We start from the raw sequence: 24,138 nt of genomic DNA on the forward strand, positions 1-24,138 counted from the left end.
TCTGGAATGCACTCCCAGAAGAGGTGATAGGACAGAGTACAATATGGGGTTTCAAAAAGGGATTGGATGACTTCCTGAAGGGATTGAAGGATACAGTATAGAGGGTAACTATACAGGACACTAAATGAATAGGGAATACACGATTTAGGTAAAGGATCACTTACAAGTCATGGACCTGGGGGGCCGCCGCGTCAGCGGACTGCTGGGCATGATGGACCTCTGGTCTGACCCGGCAGAGGCAACGCTTATGTTCTTATGCGTAACGGAATGCCTTGACAAAGGGACTGAGACGAAGCCAACAGGTCATACTTGCTCTGGCCTACACAGTCTATGGCAGGCTCATCTCTAAAGCATCTAGGTGAGGCACCCAGCGAGAGAACAAGGCATTCTGAAGAGGCTGTATGAATGCCCTCACCCAGGGAACTACATCCAGCGTGGCAACCTTGGAACCCAGAACATGTAGGTAGTCTCATGCCGAAGGGGCCGCCATCTTCAATAGCTCCAAAATCTGTGCCTACAGCTTCTGTTTCCAAGCCTCGGGCAGGTAAACATGGCCCACCGCCATATCAAAAAGAATTCCCAGGTAGTCCAGCGACTACATGGGTGTCAGATGGCTCTTCTTGAAGTTGACAATCCAGCCCAGGTCTTCCACTATGCGCAGCACTGTCTCCACCATAGTGCGCCCCTCTTCCAATGAGGGCGCTTTGATCAACCAGTAGTCCAGATAAGGGTGAACCTGCAACCCCATCTTCCTCAGATGAGCCACCACTACCACCATCCCTTTGGTGAACGTCCAGGGCACTGTTGCCAGTCCAAAGGGCAGAGCCGAAAACTGATAATGCTGATCCAGCACATGAAACCACAGGAACTTGTGGTGATCTGGAAAAATGGGAAAGTGCAAAAACGCCTCTGTAAGATCCAGGGAGGCCAGAAACTCCCCTGGATCCACTGTGACAGAACGAACGGTCTCCATCCGGAACCGAGGTATCTTGAGAGCCACGTTGACGTACGGCAAATCCAGAATAGGTCTCCATTCATCTGATCCTTTCTTTGGTACGATAAAGTAAACAGAGTATCTGCCCGAGCCCAAAAGTTCACTTGACAACAGCTCTATTGCTCGAATATCCAGCAAACACTGAACAGTAGCCTGGACTTCGCGTGCTTTGTCCGGTCTCCCGACAGAAGAAGACATGAACCAGTCTGACAGGGGCTGGGCAAATTCCAGTTCGTAGCCGGACGGAATAATTTCCAAGACCCACTGACTGGTCTGTTGTAATGCGCATCCAGGCAGGCAGAAACTGTGAGAGCCGACCCCCACCCCCCCAATCTGCAGAGGGACCCTTGGCTCCCTGGCATCATTGTATCTTACGGGCAGGTTGGGCAGGACGGGTGGCAGCAGACTGAATATGCCTGTAGCCCACATACTGACCCCTGGAACCTTAAGAAAATTTCTGTGATGAGGAAAGAGAATATTGCCTGCAGGTCTTCAGGGGGGACAGACCTTCAGGAAGGGTGCAGGCCTTTGGGGGAGGAAGGCCCTGGAGTAGAAATACACGGAGGGAGGGAGGGAGGGGGGATTCAAAGAGACGTGCATATACTGGACTGGGAGGGAAGAAATAATGGGTCTAAAAACAGAGGAGAGGGAGAGAGATGATGGACAATGGGATTTAGGGAGGGAAGGAACAGAAAGGGAGAGAGTTTGGACACAAGGGATGGTGTGGAGGGGGGGGATAGAGATACTGGATAGGACGGTAGTTGGGAAGAGAAAGGGAGAGATGGTAGACCCTGGGGTGGTGGGGAAGGAGGGAGAGATGCTGGATGAAAGGGTAGTTGAGAAAAGGTGGATCTGGGGGATGGAGATGAAAAAAAGGAAAGATGTCAAACCTCCAGGGGAGGGAAGGGAAACGGAAGAGGAGGACAGAGATGGAAGATGGATGGTTAGCACTGAGAAAGAAGAAAACTTCAAATGGGCAGGAGATCCTGGCAAGCGAGTTATCAGAAGACAGCCAGATCCTGGGACCAAAATGATTTGAACAATGACCAGACAACAAAAGATAGAAAAAAATTTTTATTTTTTATTTGATTACAATATGTCAGATTTGAAATGTGTATCCTGCCAGAGGTGGTGTTGGACTGTGAACTGAGCTAGGATTTAACAGCACCACAGCACCAGTGTGGGTATGCGAGGGCAAAGGGGGTGAAGAGGCTATAAAATAAACCCATCAGGATGTTTGGGGGGGGGGGGGAGGGAACACCCAATTGGGCAGGAAAATTGAACTGAAAAATCGATTCAATAGGCTGAATCAAATCAAAAATTTTTTTCCTGAATCTGGCAGCACTACTCTGGAAGCAGAGTGAATTTGCATGCAAATGAATCTCATGCATATTCATTGGGGAAATCCTGAAAACCCGACTGGATTGCGGCCCTCGTTGCCCACTCCTAATCTAGAGATTGTCTCACCGATTGCACTGGAAATAGTATTAAATTATAGCACTAGCTCCTATATTCCCTAAAGCAGCACCTCTGGACTTCCTGTGAATCTCGGAGAATTAAACTCATGCCACCCGGCAACCTGAGGACAATAAAATTCCCATTACAGGAAGTCACGAACTGTCCACAACCAAAACAATTTCCTTCCCTACTCAAAGACAGAGCACAGCAGCAATTCTATATCCTTCATGCTTTACAAAAAAAAAAAAAAAAAAGAAGAAGAAGAAACTAGACACATTTAGTACCTGTCTCTCTGCTTCGGGTCGGAACTGAAGCGCCAGGGAACAGCGGGGGCCGTGTAGCCGTCACACCGGAAGGCCGGGCCGCAGCCTAGCGTTGCCCCTCGCAACCGAGCGTCTCTGCGCGGATTCAGCGGCGCGCGATGACTAAAGTGAGCGATGTGTGCCTGAGCTCGTGCGGGGCTACAGTGGTTTTGGCTACCTCCAGTGATGAGCACTATCCGCCCGAAAACATCCTGGACGGGTAACTCGCCTCTTAGCTCTTTCCTGCTGTGTTTAAGCGAAACTCTCCGCCCCGCCTTCTCAAAGAGTATAACCGAATAAGAAAGGGAAGTACAAAATTGCCAAGCAAAAAAGAGAAACCGCTCTGCATTTATTTGGCAAAGGCTGCAAACTGGCTCCAGATTCGTAGGACAGGGTTGATCCAGTCTTGGGCATACCCCCGTTGCATGCAGAGACTTGTAGTTCTGATTTCCCCGTTGCACTGCCCAAGAAAAACAAGACTACAAGTCCCAGCATGCGCTAGGGTAAACCCAGCACCGGGTCAACCCTGTCCTCCGAATGTGAATCCAATCGGCAGCCCTACAGGTGGGAGAAAATGTGTAAATTATTACAGAAGCTATTTAATAACTGCAGTAGGTTTTTAATGCATGTAAACATAACTAACACTGCAAAAGTTGCTATTGTGTGTTAAATTCCACTTTAAACACCTAGAAGCAGGTATCATAAAAGAGACCTTTTACTGAAGCTGAGCGTATGCTAACATGCAAGGCAATAGATATAAAATAGGATGTGCAGCATTTAGTGCATGCTAATGGCCTTTAGCACATGCTCAGTTTTAGTAAAAGGACCCCTAACTTGCTGCTTTGTGTTAGTTTCTTTGTGGTACCACAATTGTTTTTCTGAAGTAGATGGGTGGACAATCTAGTGAAGAAAGCAAATAAAAAAATATTGTGATCACATTACCAAATGAATATTAAAGGGAATTTTTGTGCAGAACATCAGTGCATGCAACTGCCTTCCTCTCTCTCTTCCCTTGTCTGCATTAGCATAAAATTCTTTGATAGGGAGCCATGCAATGTGTGGCCCCTGAAGTCCTCCATTGCGGCCCTGAAACAGTTGCCTGAAATGTTCTGATTCTAAATGTATTAATTTCAATCTTGCCCACTTGATGTGATAGTAACAGCAAACAATCTCATTTATGGAATTTGCTACTGTTGACAATCCAAAATAAAGTGAGTTTTAAAATATACCCTTAAAGTGTTGTAGAATCAATATTAGTATTAATTTTTAATGTTTAATACCCTGTCTGAACAAGCAGGTCAAGGCAATTTACAAAATCAGTAGAATGTGTAAGCTTGAAATCTTTTGAATGCCCTCTTCAGTGTTTTCTTGTATTCACACTGCGGTCCTTTATATGAACTGTGTGCTGAAGTCCATTATTCGGTATCCTAACAAAAAATGCACAAGTATGGGAGAGCAAGCTGATTGCTGTAGAAATGTGCATGCATCAGGCATTCATTAGCAGCAGAATCTATATTTGGCACAGAGATTGTACCACAAATTGGAAAGGGATTGAATGCACAAACATTTATGTATCTGTAATGCCAAATGTTCTGTATAGTCTGATCAATTGTCCATAAATCCCAATGCATATGCAAACTAAAATAGCAGCTGCATAGATCAAAAGGCTATTAACCACATTAAAATATTTAAAGCTTTTGATCTATGCAGCTAATGTTAGTTGAGTTTGTATATGCCTTAGGATTTACGGATAATTGATCTTTATTGTTTGCCCTGCCTGATATATTTGAACCTTTCAATAAATGTATATTCTGCTCATAAAAAAATATTGGTATCATGCAGTTGGTTGTATTTCCCATCATTTCCCCATTTGGTGGTACTGCTATGTTAACAGCAATTTACCATGGTAGCTGTTCCCCCCTCCCCCCATATTAAAAATGCCTCCTTTCACTTTTAGTTACCAACACACGTTCACACACATTAATGTGAAAACTTTAGCTTGGGTTAGTCAATATGCCATAGTGTCATTTAAAAGCTGAAGAGCTCTGTTAATTTGAAGTTACCTTTTTTTCTTGTGGCCCTAAAAAAATGCACACATTATACTGCACTCTGCATACATATGCTGAGACAAAGTGGAACTTAGCAGAAATTTGTACACATATGAAAAAGGGACTGATGTGGCATCAAAAGGTTATAGTGATATCATTTGTATTAGTCCAATTAAGATTTTAGTTTTATTGATAAATAAATACAGGTTTGGAGAATTAAGCTTCTTTTGGAAGTTTCAAAATGCTTCTTTGTGAATATCATCAGTGTGCTGGTAGATTTAGGTGTAGACAGCCTGAATTAACCACAAAAGTCCATTAGAGGGCGCCCAAACCTTTTTAGTTTTGGATGAAACCAAATCTGCAGCTAAAACGGTGTCAGGTCAAAAGCGCGCCGGGACATAGGCGCGCCCAGACAATTGAGCGCAGCGCGCTCTAAATTACTGTTTTTAGTGCTCCGACGGGGGGGCATGGGGGGGGGAACCCCCCCACTTTACTTAATAGACATCGCGCCGCATTGTGGGGGGTGTTGGGGGTTGTAACCCCCCACATTTTACTGAAAACTTCACTTTTTCCCTGTTTTTAGGGAAAAAGTTCAGTTTACAGTAAAATGTGGAAGGTTACAACCCCCCAAACCCCCAATAACGCCGGCGCGATGTCTGTTAAGTAAACTGGGGGGGTTCCCCAACAAAAAACCCCGTCGGAGCCCCTAAAAACTGTAATTTAGAGCGGCGCGGTGGTGCGCGCTGCGCTCAATTGTCGGCGCGCACTTTTGTCTTTCGCGCCGTTGTCTATGAACCGCTAAAACTGCCTGAATTCTTTTGGCCAAACCAAAACAACTGTTGAAACTCATTGATTGATTTTGGCCCAAAGTAAAACTGTGAACTAAGACCCTGCCTGCCACCCATAGGCATCCCCCTCCCTCTAGGCCTACCTAACAATCCTTGGTGGTCTACAGGGGTGGGGGAGAGGGGTTGTTGGCCACAGGAGTGATCCCTAGTTGCTTTACCCATGCCTCCTCTGCTCTCAAAATAGATGCAATGACTCTGAGTTCACAGAAGCCATTCTGAGAGTGGAGCCAGCATGGACAGGAGCGACTACGGACTGCTTCTACCCCAACTACCCCGGTAGACCACCTGGGATAGTAAGGCTGGAAGGGGGGAGACATATTGGGGAAGGGGTCCAGGAATGGGACTACTTTTGTGTTAATTTATATTAGTTAAGCAGATTTTTAATTGATGTGCACCCACCTACTTGTATGTGAAGCACTGACCCTTTGGGATGTAGCTGGCAAAAGTGTCAAGACCCTAAGCTTCTTTATATTGCTGCAGGGCTTACAATTTTACCACCTTTCTAACGCATGAAGTTTTGGCTTCCGCTGAAAACAATAATTTTGAGTTGAAACAGAAAACAAGTTGAAACTACGAGGGTAAATCAAAAAGTAAAGGCAAAATACATTGAATGGCTTTAATAGAAGTAACTGTGAACAATTGAACATAACATTTTTCCACATTGCTCCCATGCAAGATGAGGCATTTGTGGTATCATTCAACTAGCTTCTGCATTCCTGCAGCAAAGTTTTTCAGCTGATCCCAAAGCCAGGTGACCACTGCTTCCTTTACTTCATCATCAGAGGCGAATCTGCAACCTCACAGCATCTCCATCAGTGCACTGAAAATGTGATCATTGCTAGGTGCCAGATCCGGGCTGTAAGGAGGATGTGGAAGATGTTCAAACCCAAGCTGTTGCACCGTCTCTTCTGTTGCTGCTGCTATATGAGGACCTGCATTGTCATAAGAACTGCCGCTGCTGGGTCAAACCAGTGGTCCATCGTGCCCAGCAGTCTGCTCCCACGGCAGCCCTTAGGTCAAAGACCAGTGCCCTAACTGAGTCCAGCCTCACCAGCGTACGTTCAAGTTTAGCAGGAACTTGTCTAACTTTGTCTTGAATCCCTGGAGGGTGTTTTCCCCTATAACAGATTCCGGAAGAGCATTCCAGATTTCTACCACTCTCTGGGTGAAGAAGAACTTCCTTACGTTTGTACAGAATCTATCCCCTTTTCACTTTAGAGAGTGCCCTCTCGCTCTCTGTACCTTGGAGAGGGTGAACAACCTGTCTTTATCAACTTGACTTTATCATGGTGCAAGACTGTTTTGGACAACATTCTTTTTTTGCTGTGAATTGCAGGTTTAACTTCATTTTGCAATGCATTGTTTGCCTGTGCGTTTGGAAATGCGCCAGAATAGGCCCCTTCTTGTCCCAAAAGAAGTTTAACATGATTGTCTTGGTGGAGGGCACTACTGCACGTTGTTCTTTAATGGTGCAATCTTGCAATGGCGCATCGTTTCTGACCTCGTGGCTACCACACAACTAAAAGTCAAGCGCTGCACTGTGCGTAGATGAACTAGCCACTAGGCAATGTATGAGTACATTGTAATTCGCTGCATTTCTTTTAAGTTTCTACTTACTATAATTTCACTGACTATTCTACATATTGTAACTCACTGATTGTCCAGCTCTCTTCAGTGTAAACCGCCTAGAAGACGCAAGATTATGGCGGTATAGAAGAATAAAGTTATTATTATTATTATATTTCAGTATCTGTTCTGGTTATTGCATAATTTAACAATTGCCTTCAATTTTTTTATTCACTCTCGTAAAATCATACTAAAATGGATTTGGGGCCAGTTTTAGTGCTGAATTGGTTGTCCTCTAAAGTCCATCCCTCTGTGCTGTTCCCTTTACTATGCTCAGGAGGGATGCACGTTCTTAATGCATTTTTTTATTCTAGCAGGCAGCACATATAAAAAGGTAGACTTAAATGAAAAAGACTTTGCAAGTTATTTTGATTATAATGTTCTTGAAATAAATCTTTGTTTTCAAGGGAAAGGAAGTTCTAGAACTAGTGGTTTCAGACTATGAAGCTCCAAGAGTGTAGAGTCAGGAATTTCAAAAAATATGTTTTTACAGAATGGGTGGTGGAGGCCTGGCATTTCCTTCCAGAGAAGGTGTTAGAGCAGGGGGTCTCAAAGTCCCTCCTTGAGGGCCACAATCCAGTCGGGTTTTCAGGATTTCCCCAATGAACATGCACGAGATCTATGTGCATGCCCTGCTTTCAATGCATATTCATTGGGGAAATCCTGAAAACCCGACTGGATTGCGGCCCTCAAGGAGGGACTTTGAGATCCCTGTGTTAGAGCCTAAAAATGTGAGATAAACAGAGGCAATCCTTGATGGCCAGAGGATGGAAATGAAACTGCAAAATTAAGAGTTATAATCCAACACAGCAGGGGAGAGGAGGGGGAGGAACTTGTACAGAGCAGCAGTTGCAACTCAAACACTGGTACGGCTTTAATGGATTAAGTGAGTGGCACAGTGGAAGGGGGGTCTGGGTGTTGTGGATCATATGAGAATTTGTATTGTGGTACCCCTAGTCCACCGCCTTGGCTTTTGGAACACAGAGGACGCAGTGCCCAGTGTGACTCCCAGTCCTCGATACCTTTTCCTGCAGCTTTCTTTATATAAATCTCACCAGGCTTTCTCAGATGCCTCATCAAAACAAGAGTCAATCCAACAGCAGTGAACTTTTAAACTCAAGGTAGCTTTTATTACTGTCCCATACTTTAAGCAAAGCAAAAAGAAAACATGGAAAATGAGCTTATCAAGGGATTTCATTCACACAAATGAGGTAGCTTTTAAACCAATCCAAAGCTGTTTTTTAAGAGTTCCAAGCAGAGTTCAGTCCAGTATATCATTTCTTCAACACAGCTCCCTTTCATCCCGGTGGGTTAATGGATTTGGTCTTGGTGTTCAGAAAAACAACCCCAGTCACATAAGCAGCAGTACCTCCTGGTTCTTGTACCTCTAAACATTGCTTAATGAAAACTGTTGCTGCAGCTATTGCCTGCCCCTGCTCTGTTGGCAATAAGCCTTCCAAACAAACGTTCAGTGCTTTTCTTAGCCCGAAGGAAAAAGGTTTCCCCAACATAAAACCTGGGCTGGAGTTATTTTCTCTAATCTGTTTGGTTAACTTAGCGCCAATTCCAACATAATTCTCAGAGACTTCCTTTGCAAATATTATATTTAAAATCCAGTTGCCAAAACATGTCTTGGGAACAAGGTGGCTAGGCTTAAGGCTTAGGTCAGTCTCAATTCCAAGCTAGCAGATCCAAGTCAGTTTGGTACCCTGCATGTTCTTACCATGGACTTCTCCTCTCCTTCCCTCTGCCCTCCAGCGTAATCATTTAAAACAGCCCCTTTTTGTTTGCCTAGCTGTTAATTACCACCAGCTGCAAAACTTGTTTATTCAGTCTTCCCCAAAGGCTGCTTCAGAACAGGGCTGAAAAGCACAGTGTCTTCTGGTAGCTGTAGTTCCCACCAAATACAGATTTATCTCCACTTTTACTCTGCTAAGATGGGTTAATATTATACTAGGCTTAATTATGTTTGCTATAGGGACAAGCAACAGGAGCTTGCTTGTCAGTCCTAGCTGTTAGGAAGGCAATTAAATTTCCCCTGCTGTTTACTTTTAAACCTGCTCTGCACAAATATGGACTGTACCAGGGAAAAGTCTCACCCAGCTACCCCTGGTGGCACCAGTGACATGAAAGGTGTCCCAGTATTCACATCTACTCAGACATTCTAGCTGGGCCATTTTGGTCCTCATTTGCTGTCATGTACTGTGTTACTATTTCCTCCTTTTTCTTTCATAGGAAATTGGAAACCTTTTGGACAACAACTGGAACGTTCCCCCAAGAATTCATTATTAGTTTCAACGGGTCTGCAAGAATCAACAAACTTACAGTGCAGTCTTACTTAGGTAAGTTAGTAGTAGTTATATTTTATAGAGAGAAAAATTAGGAGTGGGAGCATAGCCTAGTGCAGGGGTAGGCAATTCCGGTCCACACGAGCCGGAGCCAGGTCAGGTTTTCGGGATATCCACCATGAATATGTATGAAATGGATTTGCATGCACTGCCTCCTTGAGATGCAAATCTGTCTCATGCATATTTATTGTGGATATTCTGAAAACCTGACTTGGCTCTGGCTCTCGAGGACCGGAATTACCTACCCCTGGCCTAGTGGTTAGTGCAGTGGCCTGAGAACTTGCACTAGCCTGCAGTTCCTTGTCACTCTAGGCAAGTTACTTATGCCTCTAGTGCCCCATATATAATATGTCTCTTTAAGATTCCTTTTCAGTTCATGTCTAGTCAGCTTTCACCCTGTGTAATTCCAGAAAGCATCAGACATCTCTGGCTGCCTATTGTGGCAGAAGCCCCACTTTCCACTTAAGATGGCGAGCTCTGCTTTCTTTTCCTTTTTCTAATCAACTCTATATTGTATGAGGAACAGACAACCAAAGCACAGAAAGACTGTACACTTGCTACACTGATCTGCTGTTAAATAGATTTGCTTCTTTTAGTTCATTCCCATGCCACAACAAAAATTCCTTAATGAACAGAGCCAATATAGCCTGAAAATGGTGCTGTTCCCTCTTTCATAAATAAATGCACGTCTAAGATTTTATAAAAGCAAAGTATTGGCACCATAGAAAATATTACTACAATAACATGTCTTTATTTTAGTACGGAATTTAAAAATTGAAAAAAGCATATCCAAGGACCCAATCAGTTTTGAAAAATGTGCAGAGAAAGGTAAGTTTCAGAACACTGAAAATGTTCCAGGAGATACTCCATGAAAAATGTTGCAAATAGCATTCCACTCTAATCAGTGTTATTACCTGTTATTAAATGAAGAATAGCAAGGGGGTAATTAACTAAGCTGCAGTAAAATAACGCATTTTACTGCAGCTTATCATGGTAGTCACTAATCAGCAGTAACTCAGTGCCACAGGTTAGTAACTCTTGTGAAATATGAATAATGCAACTTGCTATCAAGTATTGCAAGCTTTGTTATTCTGCTTCCCGGGAGCATCTAAAAGGAATTGTTCTAAAATGAGTTACATGTGGACCCCCCCCCCCCCCCCCGGGACCTATCAAGGGCTTCCTTGGTGTCCAGTGGATGGGGCAGGACTGATTGATTGATTTAATTCATTTTCTATGCCATTCGCCCCAAAGAGCTCAGGTTAACATACATAATATCATAACATACAGTCAGACGGATTACAATTTGTCATCCTTATGAAACATTGTGTTCATCCTAACTTTACCTCAACAGAGGATCTAGTGCCATATACATTATTTTTCCCATATGGCATTAGGCAAGGGGCTTTAGGTGAAGAGGTAAGTTTTGATTGCTTTTCTAAGGTTTAGGAGCCCTTCAAGGGATCTGATTTGTGGGGGTAATTGATTCCAGTAGCTTGGTATGAAATGGGAGTAGGATCGTTGCTTGGCATTCCCTAGGTGTTGCTGCCCCATCAGTACTACCGCTATGAGTCAAGCTGCCAAATAAGGGCTTGGAGAGGGGGCTTACGGAAAGATTGGAAAGAACTTGTGCTCCTTAAAATTAAGGGGAGTTCATTCCATAGTTGAGTAAGTTTAAAAGCCAGAGATTGACTAAGGATCTTAACTCCTTTAATTCCTTTTCTAGAAAGAAGGGAGAGTTTGAATTGTTGGATCCTCTTGCAAAGGAAAATCTGTAAGCATTCCATAATAAGGGAATGAGGGGAATAAAAATGCCTTATAAAATTTTGAAAGAGATCCAAGCACATTTGAATTGAATGAAGACTCGGGAGCAAAGGGGTCACATGGTCAAATTTACTTTTTCCAAAGATCAGCTTCGCAGCATTATTCTAGATTAATTGTAATCTTTGGAGACAGATCTTTGTGATGCCAAGATAGATATCATTGCAGTAATCTAGTCGAGATAATATGATTGATTGGACCAAGACAGAGAAATGTCGATGATGAAAAAGATGTCTAACCTTCCTCAACATTCATAAACTAAAAAAGCATTTCTTGACCAGGGAGTTTATTTGGTCCTTAAAGGTAAGAGAGGAATCAAAAAGGACGCCCAATATCTTAGAAGAGAACTCGATCTGCAAAGAGGCCCCAGATTCCAAAGCTATAGTAGGAAGAAGACAGTCCAGTTTTGGACCTAACCACATGCTAATTGATAGAGACATACACAGAGACAAATTTGTCCCTGTCCCCATAGGATGTATCTCCATCCTGTCCCCACGAGTTCTGTTCCTGTCCCATCCCTACAAGTTCTGTCCTTATCTGCACAAGCCTCGAACACTTAAGATTTTAAAGTGTTCGAGGCTTGTGCAGATGAGGACAGAGCTTGCATGGATGGACCAGGGACAAGGACAGAACTCATGGGGACAAACTTGTCCGCGTGTCATTCTCTATCATTTGATTAGCATGTGCTTAGCACAGGAGCCTTTAGGGGGAAATTAATGCCTGAATAGGAAATGCCATCATTTTAAAGCCACGCAAAAATGGTCTCAGCACGCAGGACAGCTGTGTGATACAGACACTGCAGGTCACTTTTTAGTGCAGCTTAGTAAAAGGGCCCCCTGTGCTAGTGATCCAATGTTCCCAGGAAGGAAAATAACACCAGCAACTGAAAGCTTGCGTTATTTTTTTCACTAATAAAATAATGCAGCTTGCAAAGTTCACTGCAAGCTACATTATTTCATTTGCTTAGTGATGTACTTTGCCTTTGCAGCTTATGTAGCATGCATTATGGTAAACTATTATGTGCTGCGGTAAAAGAACACACAGTTTTGCTGTTTAACGCACATTGGTGGGCTTTTACAAAAGTGCCCTGCCAAGCTGCCCATAAGAATAGAATGGGCGGCTAGGCATTTAGCTCGGACGAGGCAGATATCGGGCATTATTCCTTTAACACACCCCAGCCCCCACCCAATTACTTTACAAATAATTAGCTACGCATTACTATATCATAAGAGAATTAATGGAATACGGCAATAAATGTACATTGTGCTCTTCACAGTAAAATTTAGAGAGCAAAATGTTAGTCTTACATTTTGCCATATGTCTTTAACCTATGTCAGGGTGGTCTGATGTATGCCTTTCCAGTGGATAAGTACCTCTGCAAGTAATGTCTGTGCAGAACAAAGAACTAAATTAGACCTGTATAATAAGTGACACACATGTTTTACAACGAATCCTGATTAAGACATTTTCTAGAAATGATATACATTACAGTCAGTTATGTATTGGGCCTTCTGTGGCCACACAGTGGAGGTTCATTTATTGGAGAAACCTTAACAAAATAGTCTGAGGGGCAGCTTCAGTTAGTCGTGTGTGAATAAAAGTTATATTAACAATATCATCTGTATAAAATTATTTACAACGGTGCTGCAACTTAAGCTAACATTTCCTTTTACATTGGCAAAAGAAATCAGTAAAGAAACTTCCTTATCTAATCTAATCGAATCCTTAGGTTTGTATACCGCATCATCTCCACGTTCGTAGAGCTCGACGCGGTTTACAGTAGGAGAAATAGGAAGGAACTACAACAGAGGGTTAGAGGTAGAAGTGTGAAGAAAATTTAGAGGACTTGGGATGCCAAGATATAAGAGTTTCCTTGATTCCTAAGTTGGAGGGAGACTTACATTTTTTGAGAAAAGCCAGGTTTTCAGATGTTTACGGAAAACTTGGAGAGAGCTCAAGTTCCGAAGAGGGGAGGTAAGGTTGTTCCAGAGCTCAGTGATTTTGAAGTGGAGGGAGGTCCCGAGCTTTCCTGTGTGGGAAATGCCTTATATCTCATTCTTCTTGAGCAGGCGGTGGTTTTTCGGCTCGCGCAGAGGTTAGCACACGCTAAAAAGGTGCGTGCGATAAAGCCGCTAACGTAGCTTCGTAAAAGGAGCCCTTTGTCTTTTAATACTATATTAATACATGTACTGTTAAATCAGGGGTCTCAAAGTCCCTCCTTGAGGGCCGCAATTCAGTCGGGTTTTCAGGATTTCCCCAATGAATATGCACGAGATCTATGTGCATGCCCTGCTTTCAATGCATATTCATTGGGGAAATCCTGAAAACCCGACTGGATTGCGGTCCTCGAGGAGGGACTTTGAGATCCCTGTTAATCATTCTGAGAAAAACATGTTTGAAAATGTAAAGGTGGCAAAACAAGACGAACTATGGAACCGATGTGCTGTATCAACCAAGTTTATTCCAAAATATAAGGAGGCGAACTTAAAACCAAATAAATTGATCTGATAATAGTTTCTTCTGATTTTGTGGAACTTGAGGTTATCTTGAGCTCCGATGGTCATAGAGTTCCTATGAGCGTCGGAGCAACGCACAGCATTCAGCGTGCCAGCTGGCGCTAAAAATCGCTTTTGTGGTTTTGTAAAAGGGGGGAATAGTTGCATTACGTTGCTTTTATCATTTGTCTGATGTGGAATAATGTTAAGTACAAACTGACTTTTCTTTGCTCTTTAATAAATCTTGTAGATCTTGAAAATTCAGAAGGACAACTTCAAACTGAAGAATTTATGGTGAGAATGCATCACATATACAAAAATGTATCTGTAATTAGAAAATAGAATTGATAGACTGTGTCTTTATCTGCCGTCATCTACTATGTTACTATGATGATACAATGCTGAAATCATTTTACTTAATCCAGGTCTCCAGTGTAGCAGTATATTTTACTTTTAGCACAGAATAAGGAGTCAGTAGTACTTGAGAAAAATTCTATGATCATCTCATTCCAGTAGCTCCTCTACAATAACTTTCCTGCTAAACTGGAGTGATTTGTTGAATAGCTTTATCATTGCTGCCACATTGAAATAATACTAAACTTTTTTTTTTCCGCAGCTCTCTGGATGCCAAGCAACACACCTGCGCTTCATCATTGAATCTAGTTATGATCACTTTGTCTCCATACACAGAGTCATGGCAGATGGAGCTATGGACAGCATGTCACCCACTGCATAGTTCTTTTCTTCCAAAACACAAAGTCTGTACAGGAACATATTATTAGGGCCATATTTATTATACATGTTTATTTCTCAAGCATTGTATAAAAGGGATGGATTCAGTTGCAGTGACTATTATTTCATTTAGAATTCATTGAATCTCGGCATGTTTAGATCTCTAATAATTTACATGGATTTAAAAAATTAGACCAGATAAAGTTCATATGACCAAGCATTAAGGGGCCTCTTTGCTAAAGTGTGATAAAGATTTTTACTTATAGAGGAAGGAGAAAGCCCCTGAAGTTGGGAGTAGTGAGGGGTGGTTTGTGCCCAGTGAGTCCAATCAGGGACCTCCGCTCTTTAGAGACAGTGGAGGAAGATCTGAATTAGGGAGGCATCATCTACCTCTTGCAGGCTGCTGTTTAACCAAGGCATCCTGTGGCATGGCCATGGCCTGAAGAAGCGTATAACTAAAGAGGGCCCTGGATATTATCTGTCTTTGATATGGGGAAGAGGAAAGAGAAGTTTGGATCCGACCCTTTGATTCTTTGAAGACTATAGACATGGCAAGTGATACCATGGACAAACATTTTGCAATTTGAAGTCTTCAGAACTTTTTTTCATCTTGCTTCTTATATCAAGGCAATCTTACAGAAATAAGAAGCAGAATACATCAGGGAATAGAAATCAAGTGCTGTACACAAATCAGATGGTAACAATGAAACCAGATGGCTTTACCCTTGTAGCAGTAAAGCTTTGGGTTAAATATATATAATTATTAACCCCATACTTAGCACAGCACTTACAGAGAAGCTGAATGAAAATGTTGAGCCCAGGGCCAAACTTTTGAGCAGAAAGGTTTTGCTCTTCATCTGCGTGGCCCTAGAAAATTCAGGATATATAAAAACACATCCCAGACATGCCCACCAGATATCACAGAGGAGGCAGAGAAGTCAGAAACAAAGGAGTCAGGACATCTCAGATAGAAAAGATATTTCTTCACTGTATCAACTGGTGACACAAAAGGTAATTTTGGAAAGTTCACAGATCTTAAGTTCAGCCTTCTAAAATGATTCTTCAGCAGTTCACTTATAATACACAATATCCATATCCTTTATCAAAGCCAACACAGGCCTTCAAGTCCACTAGTTGTTTCTCCAAGCATCCCAACTGCTCTTCATACCTTCTTTGTCCCTCACTATGGGTCTGCTCTAATGCACAGTTACTTATCTATAACAGGAATTATCCAGGGACTGCAGGCAGATATTCTCACATGTGGGTGACGTCATCCATGGAGCCTGGTATGTACAGTGTTAAAGTGTACTGTCACTATAAAATTTTCAAAGTCTTGAGACTTCCCATATGATACATGTTTTGGTGCCTTCCTGCCTGATGTCGGCTAGCGGGACCATCAGTTCCATAAAAAAGCTATGAAGCCAATTAGGGGAGGCTGGAGAGTTGTGAGAATATTTGCCTGCTGTCCCTGTATAATAATGCCTATTACATGTAAGTAACTGCTTTATCCCAGGACAAGTGGGGAGCATATTCTCACAGTTGGGACTCCCTAGGGTTAGAGAGTAAGATGCCTTTAGGTAGAAAATAAATTTTGCAGAACTGCTTGGCTGAACTGACTATCCAGTCTGGAATGAGTCTCCAAATAGTTGTGGGATATAAATGTATGAATTGAGGACCAGGTGGCTGCTTTACAGATGTCCTCAATGGGATTGTGTTGGAGATGAGCTACTGAAATCGCCATTGCTCTGACCCTATGCAGTGACCTAACCGAGGGACAGCCCAGCCTGAGCAAAAGCAAAAGAAGATACAGTCCACCAGCTATATGGAGATGGTTCTCTTGAAGACAGGAGCTCAAAGTCTGTTTGGATTGAATGAGAAAAAAATAGAAAGAAATATGATGGCAGATAAAGGCCAAATGACCCATCTAGAGCATCCATTATCTCCTCATCTCCCTAAGAGATCCCATTTGCCTGTCCTACGCTTTCTTAGATTCAGGCACAGTCTTTGTTTCCACCACCTCTACCAAGAGCTTATGCCACACATCTACCACTCTTTCTGTAAAAAATTATTTTCTTAGATTACTTCTGAGCCTTTTAACTTCATCCTAAGTCCTCTCATTCCGGAGCTTCCTTTCAAATGAGAGACTCGCCTTGTGAGCATTTATGCCATGTAGGTATTTAGATGTCTCTATCATATCTCCCTTCTCCCGCCTTTCCTCCAAAATATACATATTGAGATCTTTAAGTCTGTCCCCATACGCCTTATGACAAAGACCACTGACCATTTTAGTAGCCTTCCTCGGAACCCACTCCATCCTGTTTATATCTTTTTGAAAGTGCAGTCTCCAGAATTGTACACAATATTTTAAATAAGGTCTCACCAGAGTCTTATACAGGGGCATCAATATCTTCTTTCTCCTACTGGTCATACCTCTCCCTAACCTTCTAGCTTTCACCGTCACCTTTTCGACCTGAGTGGAAGTTCTGTGAGGTTTGATGCGATCCAAATAATAAGTCAGAGCCCATTTACAGTCCAACATGTGAAGTGCAGCTTGGAATGAGGCCTTGGAAAAAAGATAGGGAGAATTATAGACTGATTTAGATGAAATTCTGAGACAACCTTTGGGAGGAACTTGAGATGAGTGTGAAGAACTACTCTATCATGGTAGAAAGTTGTAGAAGGTGGTTCTGCTGCAAGTGCCTGAAGTTCTTTACTCGGTGTGCAGATGTGATACAGATTAAGAAGATCACTTTCCAAGGGAGGTATTTTAAGGATGACGTCACAAGTGGTTCAAAGGGAGACTTCAATAAAGTTGAAAGTGTAACGTTTAAATGTCAAGCAACAGACCCTTCATGAATCTAGAGACCAGAGGATGTACTGACAAAGACTTTTTATCCAAAAGAGCATGAAAAGCTGCAATAACAGTGAGGTGAACTATGATTGAAGAAGTTTTGAGACCAGAATCCAAGAGGTGTAATAAGTAATCTAGAACCGATGGGAGAGGACAAGTTATTGGATCAAAAGAGTTCAGGTGATACCACACTGCAAAACAAGTCCATTTAAAGTGATAGCAGTGTTGTGCAGAAGGTTTTCTGGAAGCCTCAAGCATAGATGATACTGGAGCTGAGAGTACAAAAGTATCTAGTTGTTGGGAGAGATGTACCATGCCGTGATAGTCAATGAGTTTAGATTGGGATGAAAAAGGGAGCCCTAATTTTGTGTCAGGAGCATTGGAAAGATCTGAAGTGGAATGGGGGGGTCTCGTACATTGAGTTGTAGAAGAAAGAGGAAACCATGGTTGTCTTGGCCACCGAGCTGCTATGAGGATCATCGTGGCATGCTTCTGATGAAGTTTGAGTACAGTTTCCCCAATTAGAGGTAGTAGAGGGAAAGCATACAGAAACCTGTTTGTCCAGTCGAGGAGGAAGGTATCATAGTAACATAGTAAATGACGGCAGATAAAGACCTGAATGGTCCATCCATTCTGCCCATTAGCTATACCCATTAAAAATGCATAATTAAATGAAATTGTCTCTTCTTTGATATTTCTGGGTCATAGATTGTAAAGTCCTGGTATTGTCCTAGGCTCCAAATGCTGAAGTTGCCATCCAAGCTCACTCCAGCCTATCCAACCATCCTGTTTACAGGATATATACCCAAGCGAATGGGAGTGTAGATCCTGGAACAGAAAACTAGGATCTTGTGATTGTGGGGGGGGAAAGCAAACAGGTCCACTTCTGGGGTCCTCATTTGTACAAATATTTGATGCCACACAGCTGAGTTTAGTGACCATTGATGAGGTTGTACTGGCCTGTTTAACTGGTCCTCTAGGACATTCTGTTTTCCTGCGAGATATACTGCTTTGAGGAATATGTTGTGCAGGATTGCCCAGAACCAAATCTTCATCACCTCCCAACAGAGAAGGCAAGATCCTGTGTCCCCTTGTTTGTTTACATAGTACATTGCCACCTGGTTGTTTGTCCGAGTAAGTACTACTTGATAGTGGATGCACTCTTGGAACGTGACAAGGGCGTTTCGAATGGCACAAAGTTTAAGAAGGTTGATATGGAGAGACTTCTCTTGGTGATTCTAACTGCCTTGGGTGTGGAGACTGTTGAGATGTGTTCCACAACCTAGTCCGGAGGCATCTGTCAACTATCTTTTGATGCTGTGGAGAATGGAAGAGAAGATTTCTGGATAGGTTGATCGGTGATACCCACCACTGGAGAGATTGGCAAAGTGGTGAGGTTACTTGTATGTGGTGGGATGACGGATTGGTGGCTTGTGACCATTGAGTTGAGTTGAAAGGATCCATTGAGATACCCTGAGGTGCAGACAAGCAAAAGGAATCATATGGGCTGTGTGACTTAGAAGGCACATCATCTGACGTGTTGTGATGTACTGAAGAGAGGAAACTTGTTGACAGATGTGAATCAGATTTTCTAATCTCTGTTGCGGTGGAAATGCTCGAGATTGAGCTGTATCTAGGAGAGCTCCTATGAATTCTAGAGTTTTGGTCATTTGTAGATGGGATTTCTGATAGTTGACTGCAAATTCCAGAAATTCTAGCAGCTGTATTGTTGCAGTAATCATCTGGTAAGCTTGAAGAGGCGTCGGACCCTTGATCAGCCAATCGTCCAGATAGGGGAAGACATGGAAACTATAAGAGCAGAGGCACACAGCCACCACTATTAAGCATTTTGTAAATACTATGGATGCCAATACCAGATCAAATGGGAACACCTTGTATATTGGAAATGCTGCACCCCCATTCAAAAGCACTGATATTTTGTGTGTGTTGAGATAATGGGAATATGGGTATAAGTTTCTTTGAGATATAGAGAACAAAGCCAGTCGTTTGTCTGTGGTAACAGGGTTCCCAGAGACATCATACAAAACTTCCTTCATTAAGAATTGGTTGATTGGACGGAGTCAATGTTCCATCTGTGCAGCAATTTAGGACCACTACACAGCAGGAGCAGCATTTCCCCCCTACCTCCTTTTGCTGCTTCTCTAAATTAGCAGCAGCAGTAGCAACACAGACTGCCTCACTCTCCCGCTGGCTGCACTCACAGTCTCAATAAGATCAGCTGCTGGTTGTGACATGGAACTGGAAGAGGACAATGGAGGGGCATGACTGGCAGCTGTGCAGACAGGCTGCAATTGTAGCCCTGCAGGAGAGTGAGGTAGGCTGTTTTGCTACTTGTTTAGAGAAGCAGCAGCAGCAGTGGCTGGGGTGGCCATGGGAGATAGGAGGGGAAGTGCTGCTCTTGGTGCAGGGCAAAAGAAACAGCAGCAGCAGCCAGGTGTCAGGTGGGAAAGAGACAGGAGGGAGATCTGATGAAAGGGGGTGGAGATGAGAGAGAAGACAACACTGGATGGAAAGAGAGAGGGGGGCTGATGCTGTATGGAAGGGGAGACAACTAGGAGATGATCGAAAGGGAGAGAGGGGACAGATGCTTTATAGAAGGGGATGGGGATACTGGATGGAAGAAGGGAGGGAAAGAGGGTAAATGGTGTGAGGAAGAGACAAAGGTGGGAGATGATGGAAGGGAAGATGCTGGATGGAAAGGAGAGAGGAGGCATGAGGGATCAGATGCTGTTTAGAAGTGGGGAAGAGATTCTGGATAGAAAATGGAAAAGACAGAGAGGAGAGAGATGATGGAAGGGGGAAGTGAAAGGGGAGATTCTGGAAACCAGAGACTGGTACCAACACAATTGAAAAAAGTAAATAAACAAAAAGTTAAAAAAATAATTTTTATTTTTAGTCTAAGATAAAGTAGTGTGGTATCTGTTAATAAACAATAATTAAAAATATATAGAAAATGGATTAAACTTAATACCTTTTTGACTGACTTTAGAGACCAAAACATGCTTCCTCAGGTCAGGACATGATACCATAATAGCAGCTAACGGTCCTGACCTGAGGAAGGAGGATTTGGTTTCTGAAAGCTAATTGAAAAATACATTTAGTCCAATAAAATTATATAATTTTCTATGCTTTATTTGCATTTGTTAATTTGTAATGTAGTGATTGGAATATGTCAGTCTTTCTCTAGTGTTGCACTGTATGAAGAGTCTAGCTTCTTGGGAGTTTAGTTTAATTTTAATTTCTATTTTTATAGTGTGCTTACTTATTCTAATCTGGGTGAAGGTCTGTGTTCTGCATGTTTGAATGAGACATGGTTCTCTGTTAGCATTGATTGCATGATTCATCTATTTTAATCTGGTTTGATTGGTTTTCCAATTATTGGTCACTTCAGTGTTTATGCTACCGTCTCTTCCTAGGTATTGGATTTTGGATTTATTGTAAATCATATCTTTCTTAGTAATGGTTCAAGGCAAGTTCCATTCAAGTACAGTGAGTATTTTTTATGTCCCCGGAGGGCTTATAATTTTAAGTTTTGTATTTGAAGTAATGGAGGGTTAAGTGACTTGTCCAAGATCTCAAGCAACATCAGTGGGATTTGAGCCCTAGCATCCTTAGTTCTCAGCTGGCTGCTCTAACCATGTTTGGTAATCGGCAAACTAAAAGCTAGTGGAGCTGAACTCTGGTGGCCCTTTGGCAACCTACCAAAAACATTGCTAGGTAAATTATTTTATGGCTGTAGTTCAGAGTGATGTATTGCAATAATAGGGGACTTTAGAACGGGGGGGGGGGGTAAAACTTTTTCATACCACTGTATTCCTATTTGCTACTTTTTAATAATGTTTTAATATATGAGTATACATATATTTTATGTACAGCTTTATATTTTCTTTCCAGATCAACAGAAATTTAACTTCTCAATATTTTTAATATAATTTGGCATAATTTTCTAAAATTGGTCGCCTTTGCATCCCCCCTCCCCCCACCACCACCACGCACCAGCCCAAACCAACTGCTGCTCAGAACATATCATGACTTGCATATCTGCTTTCCTGGCTTAGAGGAAAAATTGGTCTGGTGGTGCTTTTCTGCTTGTTGTGCTTTGCCCTTTTCATGGGCGGACTGCCTTGAGTACTGTGGGGGACAGCCACTATATTGTGTGTGTAAAAAAAATCTGCACTTGCTTTTGTTCTGCGCCCTTGGAATGTGATCCTACAGCTGTTCTGCTCTTTAGTGCGAAGGAAGTTCTGTGTACCAATATCGAGTTCTTGAAAGATGAGCTCTGACAAGCTCAGGAAAATACTATCTCTCAGCGTCAAGGCTTTACCAATACCAGAGTCTGCAAATATTGTGTGGCTCCAGCGGTGGTAAGGGCCTCAACGTAGGGTGATTACACCGCTCTGAAATCACCCAGGGATCCAAGCTCAGGGGTGGCAGCAGAGTGTTTGACTCAGTTTTGGCAAGAAGCACCATCATTTTAGACTTGCAGTGGACCGGCCTCCATGGCTCTCTTAGGTATTAAGGCACTTCCTTGGGGGGCGAGGAGGGGGGTTCCTTGAGGAGTTTGTTCTGGCTGTGTACAAGGTTTTTTTTTTTAATTGAAGCAGGCTAACCTCTCCTACTTTAGATCTGGGCTCTTCTAGGGCAGGGGTGTCAAAGTCCCTCATCAAGGGCCATAATCCAGTCGGGTTTTCAGGATTTCCCCAATGAATATGCATGAGATCTATTTGCATGCACTGCTTTCATTGTATGCTAATAGATCTCATGCATATTCATTGGGGAAATCCTGAAAACCCAACTGGATTGCGGCCCTTGAGGAGGGACTTTGACACCCCTGATCTGGGGGAACCTTTTCGCTCCTAAGCATCCCAGAGTTGGTTGGGTTGAGGAGAAGCAGGAGGCTCCTGCACATTTTTTGGATTCTGAATCCCTTTTGGAGGAAGGTGATTTCAATATTCTCACCAGAGACTGTTCAAACTGTAAGCTATCCTGCTTTGCTCTATATCAGTGGTTCCCAAACCTGTCCTGGAGGACCTCCAGGCCAGTCGGGTTTTCAGGATAGCCCTAATGAATATGCATGGAGCAGATTTGCATGCCTATCACTTCCATTCTATGCAAATCTCTCTCATGCATATTCATTAGGGCTATCCTGAAAACCCGACTGGCCTGGGGGTCCTCCAGGACAGGTTTGGGAACCACTGCTCTATATTCTCATAGGATCTTGTGTATCCGAATTATCACCACTACCAACAGCCCTGCAGTGTGCTGCTTATGGCCTAGGCAGTGTGCTCTCTCAATACTGAAAAGCTGACCTCCCCACCATAGAAAGTTCTTTCATCAGCCACTGTTCCAGTGTCTGTGGCAAAAGGCTGTCTTGTACCGACTCCAGGATTCCCCACAAAGCGCAGGTTGTTTTCTACAAGATCTGTTTTCCAACTCATCAAGCTTTTCTGCCTGTGTTTTAGTAAAAGCATGTAAAGCTGCAAGTGCAGCATCCAAGTGTGTGATCAAGTCCTCTGCCACAGAAACCTGCTGTTCCAGCTCCATTGTGCACTGCACGGTTTCTGCAAGTGTGGCCTCCCAAGAGGCAATTTGCTCTGACAATTTATCCAGCCGAGGTTAGCTGCTCTATAGGGCCTCAGAGAGCATGGCAGAGGTCGTGGAGGAACCCTCTGCCACCTTGTCCTCTCCTGGCCGCTGTCTCTCCTTATCCTTTTTCGCTTTTTGCAGTCATTGAAATACCCATTTTTGCACAAATTTGTCCATATTTAAGATAAACAGACCAACAAATCCAGTAATAGATGTACAGGCTCTCGGTAGATAAATAAATGAAGTCTAGTGGCAGTGGTAAGCCCCAAGCGCTGCAGAGAAATGTCTGCTCTGGCTCACCATCACATGACCTTGGGGAATTTGATATTAATTTGAATGAGACTGAACAGGAAGGGGACTGGGGATGGTTTACCTTGTTCTGATGACTTGCCCCCAGGTGAAGATTTCTCAGTGATCAGTATGTTCCAAAAAGAGGATTTGTAGGAGCTTATCTTTCTGGTTTTGTCCATGTTTAATTTTAGGAGGTAAGAAAGGTGGATCTCATGGTGAAAGGGATAAGAAAATCCAGCAGGTCTTTCCCTATGCATTAAGGTATTAGGCACATAGTGCAAGCCCAGTGGGATGTTTTTGATGCCCCTTTTCGATTGGCTAGGTCCATGATCCATCTTTACCCTGTTCCTGATCAAGATAAGGAACTTTTGAAGCCTCTGGTGGTGGATACAGTAGTTTCTGCGGTTTCTAAGAAGACAATGGTGCCATGGACCATGGGTAATTGCTGGATATCTCCTGCGGTTTGAATATGAGCCTACATGTGCTTACTGTGGAGTTTTCTGGGTCCCTTCTTTAAATGGTACTGCTTTGTTATTTCCCATCAGTTTTCTCTTGATTGGTCTGGAGGGAGGCTAAGGAAGAAGTTAGGTTTTGCCTGCTGATTTGCTTTCCTTTAGTCCCTCTGGACCTGCCCAGATCCCACCTGGGTTTTTTTTGTCCAAATTCTGTACTTGGTTTTTTGCTTGGTTAGGTAGTGAGTGAACTGTTTGTTTTCTCTCA

At 42.9% G+C, this 24,138-nt stretch overlaps 2 protein-coding genes across 6 annotated transcripts in view; one reads left to right on the forward strand and one right to left on the reverse strand.

Moving 5' to 3' along the window:
• Positions 1-3,214, reverse strand: part of LRRC42 (leucine rich repeat containing 42) — a 25,788-nt gene extending 22,574 nt beyond the window's left edge. Inside the window, exon 1 of one of the 3 annotated variants that reach the window (XM_033916559.1) lies at positions 2,984-3,214. Coding sequence is in view for 1 of the 3 variants with exons in the window: in XM_033916557.1 (XP_033772448.1) it covers positions 2,523-2,560 (38 nt within the window). In the remaining 2 variants the exon portion in view is untranslated. Of the gene's footprint in view, positions 1-2,522; positions 2,643-2,736; positions 2,868-2,983 lie in introns of those variants that run through there. The other 2 variants (XM_033916558.1, XM_033916557.1) reach the window with 2 other exon arrangements.
• On the forward strand, positions 2,833-14,887 carry HSPB11 (heat shock protein family B (small) member 11). Of its 3 annotated transcripts, XM_033916560.1 has the most exons (6): positions 2,833-2,974; positions 9,512-9,618; positions 10,384-10,452; positions 11,348-11,395; positions 14,188-14,231; positions 14,554-14,887. In XM_033916560.1, the coding sequence occupies exons 1-6, from the start codon at positions 2,874-2,876 to the stop codon at positions 14,671-14,673; spliced, it is 489 nt and encodes a 162-aa protein (XP_033772451.1). In that variant the 5' UTR covers positions 2,833-2,873; the 3' UTR covers positions 14,674-14,887. The 3 variants fall into 3 exon arrangements, with proteins under 3 accessions (XP_033772451.1, XP_033772453.1, XP_033772454.1); XM_033916562.1 differs by lacking the exon at positions 11,348-11,395; XM_033916563.1 differs by lacking the exons at positions 10,384-10,452; positions 11,348-11,395 and having other exon boundaries at positions 2,843-2,974.
• The last annotated feature ends 9,251 nt before the right edge of the window (positions 14,888-24,138 follow it).

This window comes from Geotrypetes seraphini, chromosome 12 (assembly GCF_902459505.1).
Source record: "Geotrypetes seraphini chromosome 12, aGeoSer1.1, whole genome shotgun sequence".
NCBI classification, from domain to species: Eukaryota; Metazoa; Chordata; class Amphibia; order Gymnophiona; family Dermophiidae; genus Geotrypetes; species Geotrypetes seraphini.

What these genes read in the sequence shown, in the direction of transcription:
- HSPB11 (XM_033916560.1), top strand. Translation starts at nt 2,874, where the DNA reads ATGACTAAAGTGAGCGATGTGTGCCTGAGCTCGTGCGGGGCTACAGTG. An exon ending in TACAGTGCAGTCTTACTTAG is followed by an intron (nt 9,619 to 10,383) that starts GTAAGTTAGTAG and finishes TCTTTATTTTAG; the next exon opens with TACGGAATTTAAAAATTGAA. An exon ending in TTCAAACTGAAGAATTTATG is followed by an intron (nt 14,232 to 14,553) that starts GTGAGAATGCAT and finishes TTTTTTCCGCAG; the next exon opens with CTCTCTGGATGCCAAGCAAC.